This window comes from Orcinus orca, chromosome 18 (genome assembly GCF_937001465.1).
Source record: "Orcinus orca chromosome 18, mOrcOrc1.1, whole genome shotgun sequence".
NCBI lineage: Eukaryota > Metazoa > Chordata > Mammalia > Artiodactyla > Delphinidae > Orcinus > Orcinus orca.
Window position 1 is genome coordinate 69,735,279 of NC_064576.1, and position 13,812 is coordinate 69,749,090.

The 13,812-nt window shown below is 37.1% G+C and overlaps 1 protein-coding gene across 10 annotated transcripts in view; it reads left to right on the forward strand.

Moving 5' to 3' along the window:
- N4BP2L2 (NEDD4 binding protein 2 like 2) overlaps positions 1 to 13,812 on the forward strand; it is a 62,063-nt gene that overhangs the window by 18,701 nt on the left and 29,550 nt on the right. For 2 of the 10 annotated variants that reach the window (XM_049701116.1, XM_049701118.1), the window contains one exon: positions 11,218 to 11,279. The exons of 6 other annotated variants lie outside the window; for them this stretch is intronic. In XM_049701116.1, coding sequence (XP_049557073.1) covers positions 11,218 to 11,279 — 62 coding nt within the window. Of the gene's footprint in view, positions 1 to 366; positions 10,579 to 11,217; positions 11,280 to 13,812 lie in introns of those variants that run through there. 2 more of the 10 variants (XM_049701115.1, XM_049701117.1) reach the window with 2 other exon arrangements.

The window sequence follows — 13,812 nt, forward strand, 5'->3', positions numbered from 1 at the left end:
TTTGGTTCAGAAAGATTAACTTGTTTTTTCATAGGCTTTCATAACTTGTTTTTTCATAGCCTTGTTTTTTCATAGGAGAAGTGAAAAATCACTTCTTTTTGATAAGTAAATTTATAGTTTTCTATATGTCATAATACTGCTAATAAAAATATTTGTGTGGTAATTAAGTTGAACTTTTGATACTGCTTTTTACATTGATAATCTTTCAGTATTCACCTTTCTGAAAAAAAATGTTAGCTTTTTAATATTTTAATGTCCGTTTTAAAGTAAGATTGTTTACAAAAGATTGGGTTGTATTTTGTTGGTGGTATGATAGGGTGGATTTAACTATTTGAAGTTTGCTTATCTCTTGCCTAATTAATATAGGTTATGAAATTTTCCAGTTTTATATATTGGTAAGTTTTGAAAGAGTTCATGATTTCAAAGGATATAAAATATTTATTTTGACCATAATTGAGTTTTTGTTATTGTAGAAATGTCTGGTTTTCTGAGCCTGGTTTTCTAAGTATTTATAAAGAAAATTGGTGGTGTTCTCTGAAGAAATGCATTTGTTCATGTATTATATTAGTATTGGGTTGGCCAAAAAGTTCGTTCAGGTTTTTCTGGGATAGCTTACAGAAAAACCTGAACGAACTTTTTGGCCAACCCAGTATCTTGACCAGATAGGTTTACTAACCTTTATTGAAGTTTTACATAGTATCGTAACATGAATGCAATAACTGAGAATTCAGTTATTAGGGCTGGAGTGTTTTTGTGTGTGTTTGTCTGCAACCCATATAAATAGAGTAATGCCTCTTAGTCTGGAATCATAACAAAGTATTACTTAGTTTTGTTACAATGAGCATTCAGAATAAACATTTGGTGGCAGCAGAACAGCAGATCCAGTTAGCTGTTTATAGAGTTAAATTTTGTAGATTACAATTTATAAATAATTTTTTCTCATTACAATTGTTTGCTGTAATTTTTGTGAAAGGAGAAGGATTAATGGGTATATTCTTTGGTGATGGTTGTCTTTCTTTACAATTTAAATAAGATTGGCATACCAATTTTTATTTTATTTTTTGAATTAAGGTATTATTAAAACAATTGGTTTCCCTGTATGTATGCCAGATTTTCTCCTTAAAATATCCTTAGGATTGCAGGAAGTAGTATTAAGTTCATTGAAATAGATTCTGAAAGAGGAGTAATTTGGTGATTGTCTTGTGTGTCTTTTTTATTCCTTTTTTTTTACTTTGCTAAGCAGCATTTAAATAATTCAGTTGATTCAAATTGCCAAGGTCTCAAGTCTAAAAAATATTCAATTTTTCATGGTTTGTAAATTTCAGAGCAAACCTTGAAAAGTTTATAATTATGATTTTTGCAGCTAAAATCAGAAAACTTGTAATAGAATGGTTATACTTTACATTCAATATCTTTATGTAGACTGCACTGAATGGCATAATTTTTGTCATAGAACATACATGTGTGTAAACTCAATTTTGAATGTACTCCTATGGAAATTCTTAATACATTGTTGCTGTCAAATTATGCACAGGAACAAGGGGAAAGAGTAGCAAAAAAAACTCTGAAAAGAGAGCCTCAAGAGTAAATAGTTATTTTTGAAGCTAGGACTGTGTTTGGAGAGTTTTGACTTTTTGGTATCTTTAATAGAAGTTTATTTTAGTCATTTAAATTAGAAATAATCTTTTTCTTTCCTTTCCTCCTAACAAATTTTGTTAAGCCATACTGTGACCCCTAATCTTAGAACTAGACAAAGTCACATTAACAAGCAGGTGAATGACTGAAGACGTCATCGGGGAGTGTTGTCTAGTTGTTAATATTCCCATAGTGTTTTTTAAATTGAACTGTTTGTAAATTAATGGGAAGATTGAGAGATTTTGAGATGACCTATTGCGCTTTTTGCCTCTCAACTTTATTGGTAACTAAGGGGAAAAAAGTAAGAATAATCTGTTCATTCATAGTTAAAATTGTGTTCAAGTTCAGTACAGTCCATTAAAATACACTTTATTTGGATTTTTTTTTTTTTTTTTTGCAGTTTCAACTGTATTCTCAGATAGGACATGTAAAATTAAAGTTGTACCCTACAACTAGTAATTACAATAATCGCACAGCTTTGTTAGTGTCTCTTCAGTTGTAATTCTGGACTCTTCAGTTTTTTTAGTATATCAAAATGAAAGAAAATTTGATTCGGGGGAGGTTTGTGGGTTCTCTCTCTTCTTTTATTCTTCTTTCTTTTTTATTCTTTCTTAATAGTATTAGAAATCATGTTGCTTTCTTGTTTTTATCAGTCTTTTCCTGTACATGTTTTCTTTTTCTTATGTGCATTTTCTGTTCGGCTATCCTCATGTTAACTTCATAACATTTTTAATGAAGATGATGGGATGGTAAGTTACTGTCAAAAATGGTGATAACTTATTTCCCTCCTGTGTTCCACTGAACTCATGTTTCCTTATGAACCTTATTTAATCATGTTAAACTTATAGGTCACAGCTTTGCAGTTTCCTGACCCTGTGGTATAGGTAGAATTTTGATATGAAAATACTTGGAAAGATTTATATAGATTTTTAGTCTATCAGTGTTACTCATTGGTTAGGAATCCCATAAACATGGCGTAGTACTTGGATGTATGTATTTGAGAAAAAATTCTTTTACAATACTCAAGCCTCATGCTGATAGACTAGTTGATAAATAGTAGTTGGAAATTCACTGTTACGGAATCCACTGTTATGTCATGATTCTCTAATCTGCCATTCTTAAAGAACTGAATGCTTTTGAAGGAAAGCTGATGGCTAATTTGAGTTCAGCTTTTACAAGTGATTCTTCATTTCTCCAGTGCTGCTACAATGAGGAATAGGAATTTAACAGCAACAAACCTTAATTTAATAATACTTATTTAAGTAGCTGCCATTTAGTTAATGCCTGTCAACGCCAGGCCCTATTCTAAATGTGATTTATTACAGTTTCTAATTTTTTTATAACGACTGTACAGTCTCAAATTTTTTATAAAGAGGAAACAAAAACTAACACAGTTTAAGCAATTTATCCTATGAACATAATATCTCTAGGGAGCAGTGTTAACTGGGATTCAAATATAGTTCAGACATATTCCTCACCATATCCCATTTTATCTTTTAAACCACATTTTATCTTTGGTTAAGTTATTATTAATTTAGGGTGGTTTTTTTTTCAAGGTAGGAAAGAAATTCCAGTGGAGAGTTGAGTGCATCTTTATGGTACCTTTGAATTTATAGGGTTAGAGGTATGTTGACTTACTAGTGAAGCTGAGTGAAGAAATCTGTAAGTGGCTATTTATTTAGAATGTTTAATTGAAGTCAGGATTGAAAGCTAGGATGTCATTTACCGTATAAACGTTTTCTATAAAATATACATTGATAATTGATAATCATATTTCAGCAACATCTTTTCAATTGAAGTTTTACATATGCTGTTGTGCTTTAATGTTTACCTTTAATATCTCCTGATTTTAATTAGCACTTGAAATGTGTAGTATTCAGTGAATGGATTGTTAAATTATATAAGCTGTTTGTTTTGATGATTAATTTTGAGGCAGTATTTCCTAAACAGATCAACACTATTTGTAAGTGGTCTTAGTGTATTTTTCTTTTAATGTTCACTTATTACTTAAGTGTGCTAGCAGTAGCTGTTACGGAAATTACATCAGTTTTCTGATTTTCTGAAGAATTAAGGATTTTTTCCTTTTGTAATAATTAGCATCCTTTCTCTTATGTTGTTTAAATTAATTTTCTAAAATTAAAGAACAGTAAAGGAGCCAGTTACTTAAGTTTGCTGTATAAATAAAATATTGAATTAATTCGATTCTGCAAGGAAAACCTTTAAGTACAGAATGAAGAATTCTTACTGTTGACTATTTGCCTTATTTTGTTTTAGTTAACTTAAAAAATAGAAGGGCTGGATCTTGTTTGGTTTTTCTTAATTCCTTGAGAAATTAAAATTCCTAGTTTGTGGCTTTTTTCATTATTGTTTCTAAATGTGAAATCAGAGGTGGAATTTTTGTTAGAATGGGGAAGAAATAACATTGATTTCATAAGTAGATTAAGATAGATTTTGGTTCACAAAACTGGAAAGCAGTACGTCATGGGATTGAGATTATTGGAATAGTGTATAATGTAACACTGGCAAAGATGTGGTTAAAATATTTCATTTTGAATATAAGTAAATTGAAGTATTTACAGGAAATGTGTTAGGAGGCCTGGGCTAGACATTTTGAATTAATTTAAAAGTAGTGAGAAAAAAATTTTTTTTTAATTTTGGGGAATGATAGGAAAGAAATTGTTAAAGCTAGAAGACTAGTGGTCTCAAAAGTGATATTTCTCCCTCCCCATCTTCCCTTTGCTGTGTAAAGACTAGTAGAGCCCAGGTATTACATTAAGAAAGATTATCTTGTACCCTTAAGGGCCATGAAAGCATGGTCTTCCTTGTCTTGTGTTTGGAGCTTTAATGAGTCCATAAATATTTGTTGAATATTAGTCCTAGTCTTCTCCTGAGAATAGTCAACAACCTCTTGAAATTAAGGACCCATTCATCTAAATAGAGCAACTTTATAGGGCAGTTTGTAATTTAGGAAACATGGAAATATAGAGTGTGAATTAGTTGTGTTTGATACTTGCTAGGAGAGAGAGTGTCCAGGCAGAGAGGAAGGCTTATCCATTTAACTTGTTGTAGCTAACACCATCAGAGACTTGTTTGAAGTTTTTGAACCTCACTAGTAGTCCTTAGAATTGTTGTTTATGATCAAAAAATTAAATACTAGAATACAGGTAAGTAGAGCAACCTTGAGACTTTTGATTTTCTATTTCTTTTAGGGTCATTTAGAGCTTATTTTCTTATTTTTTGCTTTAACACTTCTATTCTTACTCTTAACTTTCCCCATGAGATTTCATCATTTCTCACTTGGACTTAGTAGTCTCCCCACTTTTATCTTTGCCACCCTATAATTTTATCCACAGAATAACTAGAGAAAACTATAATTAAAAAAATTTTTTTTTACCATAAATTAAATCCCTCCCAGGGACTTCCCTGGTGGTGCAGTGGTTAAGAATCCGCCTGCCAATGCAGGAGTCACGGGTTCGAGCCCTGGTCCGGGAAGATCCCACATGCTGCGGAGCAGCTAAGCCCGTGCGCCACAACTACTGAGCCTGCGCTTTAGAGCCCGCGAGCCACAACTGCTGAGCCTACGTGCCACAACTACTGAAGCCTGTGCGCCTAGAGCCCGTGCTCTGCAACAAGAGAAGCCACTGCAATGAGAAGCCCATGCACTGCAACTAAGAGCAGACCCCGCTCGCCGCAACTAGAGAAAGCCCGCGCACAGCAACAAAGACCCAACGCAGCCAAAAAATAAATAAATTTATTTTTAAAAAAATTACATCCCTCCCTGCTTAATTATACTATACATGATCTGGCCCTTGGCTTCTTCCCTGACCCTGTCTTGTACCCCTCTCCTCTTCATTTACTACATTTCATCTATACTGGTCTTTTTGTCTGTTCTTCAGATATGCTAAGCTTATTCTTGCTTTAAGTGCTAGCTGTTTTTTTTGCTCTGTATTTTTTCTGTTCTTCCTATGCCTAGCATAGTTCTCAACATTCAGGTTTCACCTCACATGTCACCTCCATAGAGAACCTTCCCTGACTATTCCAATCTAAAATAAAGTAACCCCACCCCTGTCACTCTGTTACATTGTCCTGTTTTGTTTTCATCATAGTAGCTATTAGTAGTTGAAGTTATCTTTTTTAATACTGATTTGTTGGGAGTCTTTTGAAGTAGAATATAAGTTCCATGAGAACTTGTTTATTTTGTTCTTAGCTCTATCCACAGAACCTAAAGCAGTGCCTGTAATACTGTAGGAGCTAAAAAATATGGACTGAATGATTTTATACCCATTGCTTCTATTAATAGTATTACTCCCCAAATGTGTTTTCTTCTTAAACCTGTCCTCTGCTCTCCAGCCTATATACTTAACTGCCTACCTGACTTTCCTACTTTTAAGCCTGAAAAGTTGAACCTGTGATCTTCTCACTTGTCTATGGAACTCCAGGATTTTTTTTGCATAGCAAATGGATCTACCATCTATCTATTTTTGCACACCAGATACTTGAGAGTCTTCTTTGATCCCTCCTTTCCCCCTTCATATTGTCCATCAACTGGGGTCTTTGAATTTTGCCACTTAATTACCTCTTGAATCTCTCCATTTTTGACTGCCATCTTTCTAGTTTGAATTATCATCTCTTCCTGAGACTGGGGTCCCCACATCAGTACTTGCTCTGTTCTAGCCCTTTTTCTCCACAATCTAACAAGACTGAAGTATAATGTACATATTAAAGAGTGCTTAAATTATAAGTGTATATAGCTCAACAAATATTCATGAAGTGAACATATCCATGTAACCAGAATCCTGCTCAAGAAGTAGAACATTACCAGCAAATTAGAAACCCTCAGTGCCCCCTCCTTTCCAAAGTGATCTTTGTAAAAGGAAAATATGATCATGCATAAAACCTTTCAGGTGCTTCCCATTGCTGTTAGAATAAAGACCAAAAACCATAATGTGGTTGATGTGGCCCCTGCTTTCCTATCCAACCTCATGTTTTGTTACTCTTCCTACTTTCTGTTTTCCAGCCTTACTGGCCACCTCTCAGTTCCTTGAATGTGCTGTTTGTTCCTTCTTCCTGGAAAGTTCTGTGTGCACACACCCCTTCCATACTCATCCTTCAGATTTGAGCTCTTCAAGGAAACCCAAATTTTTGGACATAGCAGGCTTGGTGAGGTCCAAAATATATATTATATGCTCTCATGTACTTTTTCTTTATTAATTTGTATGAGTGTATGATTATTTCCCCTCCCTTCATTTTTAAGCACCATGTGTCAGAGGTTGTTACCATTGTATGGTCATCAGCACAATGAAAAAGCAGTATTCAGTATTCATACAACAAGTGAATATGGGTAGTCTCAGCTTATTCTGGGCTGAATTGTGTTCCCTCAAAATTTCATGTGTTGAAATCCTAACCCCCAGTATTTATGATGTGACTATTGTTAGGATATAGGACCTTTAAAGAGGTAATTAAGGTAAAATGAGGTCATGTGATTGAACCCTAACCCAATATGATGGTGTCCTTACAAGAAGAGGTGATTAGGACACACACAAAAAGGGAAGACCTTGTGACAACACTGGATGAAGACAGCCATCTACAAGCCAGAGAGAGAGGCTTTTGAAGAAACCTACCCTGCTGACATCTTGATCTTGGACTTCTAACCCCCAGAATTGTGAGAAAGTTAATTTCTGTTGTTTAAGCCACCCAGAATGTGATACTTTGTAGCTTTGGCAAACACAGATTTTGGTACTGGGAAGTGGGATGCTACTCTAACAAATACCTAAAAATGAAAAAGTGGCTTTAGAACTGGGTATGGTAGAGGCTGGAAGAGATTTGAGCTTCATGTTAGAAAAAGCCAAGGTTGCCTTCAGCGATTGTAGGTAGAAATATGGACGTTAAAGGTGATTCTGGTGAGGGTTCTGGGGCGGTCAATAAGGCTTCTGTCACTTAAGAGATAGACCTATATGATCATGAACAGAGTTTGGTAGAAATATGAAAAGGGTGCTTCTGGTAAGGTCTCAGATGGAAATGAGCATGTTATTGGAAACTGGAGGAAAGGCAGTCATGTTATAAAGTGGCAAAAAACTTGGCTAAATTGTGTTTCAGAGGTTTGTGGAAAATAGAACTGGTAAGTGATAAATTTGGATATTTAACAGATTTCTAGGCAAAGTGTTAAAGGCATGGCCTGGTTTCTCCTTGCTCTTATAGTAAAATGCAAGAGGACAGAGATAATTGAAGAAAGAATCGTTAAGCAAAATGGAACCAGAAACTTGAAGATTTGGCAGTTCTCAGCCTATGCATGTTGCAAAAAATTAGAAAGTATGTTCTGGAGACAACATCAAGGCAGTTGCTAGACAACCATTTGCTAAAGGGCGTATGGGCATGTGACTTATGGATTCATTAAACTAACTCAGTGAGACCAGAGATGGGGATATGGCAGCAGAAACACTGCCAGCTTGGACTGAAAGAGACAGGACAGGATGATGAAGGAAGGCTGTCAGACTTCTGAGATTCTACAAGACAAGTCACTAGAGCTATCTGTGGTGATCTGGCGTAAGCATATGTTGTCCTCCAAGAAAAGAATAGAATGACCCTGAAGGCAATTCAGAGGTTGGCAGGGTTGCCATTGCCACCATGGGATCAGAGCCCCAAGCCTGAGGGAGTGAGGCTACCACCTTGGTCAGCCTGGAAGGCAGGGCCTCTAGCCCAGTGGACCCAGAGAACACAGCATGGAGCCAAAGATTATTATTTATTATTAAAGATTATTCTTCAGCCTTAAAATATAATGGAATTTGCCTTATTGTAAACTTGCTTGGGACCCATCATCCCTTCTTTCTGATTTTTCCCTTTGGGAATGGGAATGCTATCCCACCATTATATTTTGAAAGCAGGTAAGTTGTCTAGAGTCACAGGTTCACAGCTGGAGAGGAATTTTGCCTCAGGATGAATCATATCTCAAGTTCACCCATACCTGGTTTAAATGGTATTTAGATAAGATTTTTGGACTTGATGCTAGAATGGGTTAAGACTTTGCAGGCTGTTGGAATGGGGTGAATGTATTTTGCATGTAAGAAGGACATTAATTGGGGGGCGCAGGAGAGTGGAGTGTTAATGGGCTGAATTATGTCTCCTCAAAATTTGTATGTTGAGGTCCTAACCCTCAGTACCTCAGAATGTAACTGTATTTGAAGATAACACCTTTAAAGAGGTAATTAAGATCATATGGATGGGCTCTAATCCAATATGACTGGTGTCCTTATAAGAAGAGAAGATTAGGACACAGACATACACAAAGGGAAGACCTATGAAGACACTGGCGGAAGAAGACCATACACCAGCCAAGGAGAGATGCCTTAGAAGAAACCAACGCTGCAGACACCTTGACCTCAGACTTCTAGAATTGTGAGAAAATAAACTTGTTTAAGCCACCCCGTCTGTACTTTGTCACAGCCCTAGGAAACTAATACGCAGCTATTATACTAGCTAGTTGAGAGGGACTTGTGAGCCATTTCCTTCTCTCTTCTGCAGTTCCTTTATGTGTAAAATGAGGGCATTTGACTGGATCAGTGGTTCTTAATTTTTAATTTAATTCAAAGCTTTCTGAAAATGGAATGTGTTTCATTAAGAAATGTATAGTGGGTCGCCTGACACTGTGAGTTGTTCACAGCGCAACCGAGTTCCGTGTTTCAGACTATACCTTTGAGGTACCTCAGATTGTCATGAAGAGCAGAAACCACTTTTAGTAGAGCACAGAGTGTTATTTTATTTTTATTATTATTATTTTTGGGTTGCGCCGGGTCTTGGTTCCAGAAGGTGGGCTCCTTAGTTGTGGCACACGAACTCTTAGTTACGGCATGCATGTGGGATCTAGTTCTCTGACCAGGGATCAAACCCGGGCCCCCTGCATTGGAGTGCAGAGTCTTATCCACTGCGCCACCAGGGAAGTCCCTAGAGCACAGAATTTTAAATTCCAGAATTTGAAGAAAAGTTGTAGCTCTTGCAACTTGGGCAAGTCACTTAATTTTCTGAAACTTTTCCCTGTAATTAAATGAGAATACCTTCTCAATCTATAACAGGGTTATTGGATGGATTAAGTGAGCTGAGTAGGTTAGAATTTCAGCTGAAGTAACTCATGTGCTGGCCTTGAAATTCTGTTGTTTTGTCTGCCTTTTGATGATATCACCTCTTTATACACTAGGGATGGGCAGAGAAGGAAACACCAACTGGTTGATTTTTATACTAGTTAGAAATGCTAGGAGAGATCTAGAAGGATAAAGCTTGATTTTTTGGTTATTAAATTTATCAAAGATACTCATATTCCTTATTAGCATAAGCAGTCAGGAATTAAGCTGTGTAATACCTCAAAACAATTTGTGATAATGCATGTGCTTTTTTGTTATGAATACTGGCACTGTTTTTTCACCTGAGTGGTATGGGCTGTTGGTATGATCAGGTCAATTTGATATTCTCATTTTTACTGACAAATTTGGTATGATTAGTTTCACAGAGCAGACCACACGAACCCATTTCTTTAAAAGAAAAAACTTTTTTTTGGTTTTAACGTCAGGTGTAATAAAAGTAAGGAACCTTTCCCCACCACTCTTGGTTTTCACAAAAACATTTTTCCTCTTGTTTTTCATCATGGCTTCTATGTAATGTTCACGTGACAGTATGATATCAGCTTACCTGTAGTTATGTGACACTGTTAGTTAATTGCACCCTAGGCTTCTATGAAATGAGTCATCCAAGATGGGAACATCAGTTTAAGTGGATGTCAGCTTTCTATTTTTGTAGTAGTTAGGGAAGTGACAGAGTTATCAACAAGATTCAGTAGAAAAAGGGGAAGAAGGCGTATGGTGGAGGGTCAGAGAAGTAGTTTGTAATATTTTAAAGTATAATTACTAGTGTCTCATCTGTTTATTATTTTATTTTAATAAATTTATTTTTATTTAATTTTGGCTGTGTCAGGTCTTCGTTGCTGCGTGCAGGCATTCTCTAGTTGCGGCGAGCAGGGGCTACTGTTCTTTGTGGTGCGCGGGCTCCTCATTGCGGTGGCTTCTTGTTGCAGAGCACAGGCTCTAGGTGCACGGGCTTCAGTAGTTGTGGCTCGCGGGCTCTAGAACGCAGGCTCAGTAGTTGTGGTGCACGGGCTTATTTGCTCTGGGGCATGTGGGATCTTCCCGGACCAGGGCCCGAACCCACGTACCCTGCATTGACAGGCGGATTCATAACCACTGCGCCACTAGGGAAGCCCTGTTTATTATTTTAAGTGATAGTATTCTAAATTTTTAATAACATAACATTCTTCTTGAATCACTTCTTAGATTATTTTTTACTCTTACAGTGACGTAGAAGAAATTATTATATTTAAAAACAACTTAACTATAGAAGAATGAGGTTCTCTGGAGGCAGTATAGCTAGCAGTCAATGGAGAAAGGAAATAAGAAGAAAAAGCAGCTAATCAGGTTTTAATTGGTTAAATAGTTGGCTGTTGAGACTTTCTAAGTAAGGTGTTGATAAACTGCTGTGGTGTGGAAGTAATGTGGAAGGTTCAAGAAATGGTGTTTGGTCATATGAATTCTCCCCTTACAGGAGCTGCATTAGACCTGCTGAAGGCACAGAGCACATAGTAGGTCTCCAGGACAGAAATTCAGGTGAGCATCTTGCCCAGGGCGGTTAAAAAGAGCCATAGTAGGTCTTAACTAAAAGTCTCAGAAAACACCAGAGATTCTGCTGAGGACACAATATATTCAGTCCACAAATATAAAAGAAAAACATAGTAAACTGGGAGACAAAAAGAGTCAGGGGCCAGGATCTGAAATGGAACTGAGTAAATAAGGTTGGGTACATACAGGGATGTTACTAGGCCATTGCCATGAGTGGTATGGAAATACTAGAGGCTTGCTTTACTGGTTGTTACACTGTATCATTTCTTGGTGGGGGATGGACTGATTTTAAGGTACAATATTGTACTAAAAGCTTCCTGTTTGCCTTTCATACCTTGAACAAAAGTTTTATCTTGATTGTTCTTGAAAGGTGTAGAGGTGGAGGCGGGAGGTCGGGATTGGGAGAGGAGAGAGTAGGCTTGGGAAAATTCCCACAATTTACTATGGCTCTTTATCTTAGGTTGTCAGGACTTGGCCAAAGTATAAAGTAGAGGACTGGAGTTCTTGGAGGCCAAGAATAGTGTGAAATACCTGATGGGTATAAATTGGAATTGAGGCTTGATAGTATTGATGAAGAAGTCTTCTAGCATTTGGCAGTCATGAGAAAATGGAAAGCATGGAAAATAAATAGGGCTTTCTCTCTGAATTGTCTTGCCTAGTGTATGTCAGAATGATTTATGTTCTTCCTAAGGACATCAGATGTATTCTGACTCTTGGGACAATCTACACAGATACATAATAGAAGTACTCAGTGCAGTGAGAAAATAGCAGGTGTAAGCTGTAGTTACTAGGAATGGAATGGTGTTTTCTGATTGGAGGAATGTGGTTGAGAAATGTGAACCAGTAGTGAGAAGGGGCAGTAAACTGTTTTCTGCATGAATGTGTAGCAGTGGCGTTACTTTTCCACAGTTCATTTACTAGATTGGTAGTAAGTGAAATGTGGAGGACGAGGTTCAGGGAAAAGTGGGATTTAGTAGGGGAGAAATAGTATGGGGAAAAGGCCTGTAGGCAGTAGTAACTGAATGGTCAAAGTCCCAGAGGAAGGAAACAGTAATGGATTTATTCATGCATGTATATATTCATTCAGCAGTGTTTCATGAGTGCTTACTATGTGCCAGGCATTGTTTTAGGTGATAGAGATAGATCAGTGTGTAAAACAAAAAACCTCTGCCCTCCTGGCGTCAGGGTAGGGAAGCAGACTAAATCAATAAACAGGTATCTAGTCAGTCAGATGATAAGTGCTATGGACAAATTTAAGCAGCATAAATGGGGCAGGGAGGGTGGGGCTTAGTGGAATGGGTACCACTTTACCTGAAGTAATCAATAAAGGCCTAACTGATAAGGTTAACATTTGAGCAGAGACTTGAAGAAAGTGAGAGAGTGAATTAGCAAAGAGAAGTGAGGATGGAGCATTCCAGACCAAGGATCCTGTGCTTGGTGTGGTTAAGGAATAGTAGGATGTCCATTTGCCTGGAGCTAAGTGAGCAAAGGGCAGAGAGAAGAGAGAGTCAAAGAGAAAGAAGGAACCAGATAATATGGGCCTTGTAAATTATTGAAGGAATATAGACCTTTACTCTGCTTGAGATGGGAAGCTGTTGGAGAGTTTTGAGCAAGGGATGACATGATCTGACTTGGGTTTTAAGATGCACAGTCAGTTCTGACTGCTGTCTTGAGAATCACTTTAGAGGACAAGAATGGAAGCAGGGACTAATTAGATGGCTCTTGGAATAATCCAAGTGAGAGGTGATTGTGACCTCAACCAGGGGATAAAGGTAGAGGTAGTGAGAATTGTTGAAGCTAGAGCTGGCAGGATTTGCTGAATAGATCAAATAATGAGTATGAGAGAGAAAGATGGAGTTACAGTTTACTAAGATATAATGTAGGAGGAGCACATTTAGAAGGGAAAACAGGTGTTTAGTTTTGGACATGTTAAGTTAAAGGTGCATTCTGGATATCTGAATGGAGATGTAGAATATGTAGTGTGTTCAGAGTTCATGGGAGAGGTCTGGGATGGAAATACAAATTTGGATGTGGGTGGGAAAGCAGGCTTTTCATTGTTGGAGGAGCATAAAATTTGGTGTATAGTGTAATGGGAGATAACTCCAGACACCAGCACTTTTCAATCTTGTCCACATTATGACACACACAGAAAACAGAATCTGTAGAATTTGCTGGAGTAAATGGACCAGGCTACTCTTGCCAAGGCTTCTGGTCCTGGGGCTCGGGAACTCCACCTGCCACAGGCTCCATTCAGTAGTCTTAATCTGTCACCTGTTCGAGGCGTTGCCAAGCACACTAGTTAGAAAGCTCTACTCTAGAGAAGGGCCCAGGAGACTCTGAAAACACAATGTTAATGAACTAAGACTTTATCTTGCAGAGAATGGGGATCCCCGAAGAGATTTTAGCAGAAGTATGACGTAGTTGTATTTGTTTTAATAGGTGTTTTTCAAACTGTTTGTGGTGAAAAATGAGTTTTTAAAAATTTTCCAATGCGCTGCAGTCTGATACTTTAGTAACATAT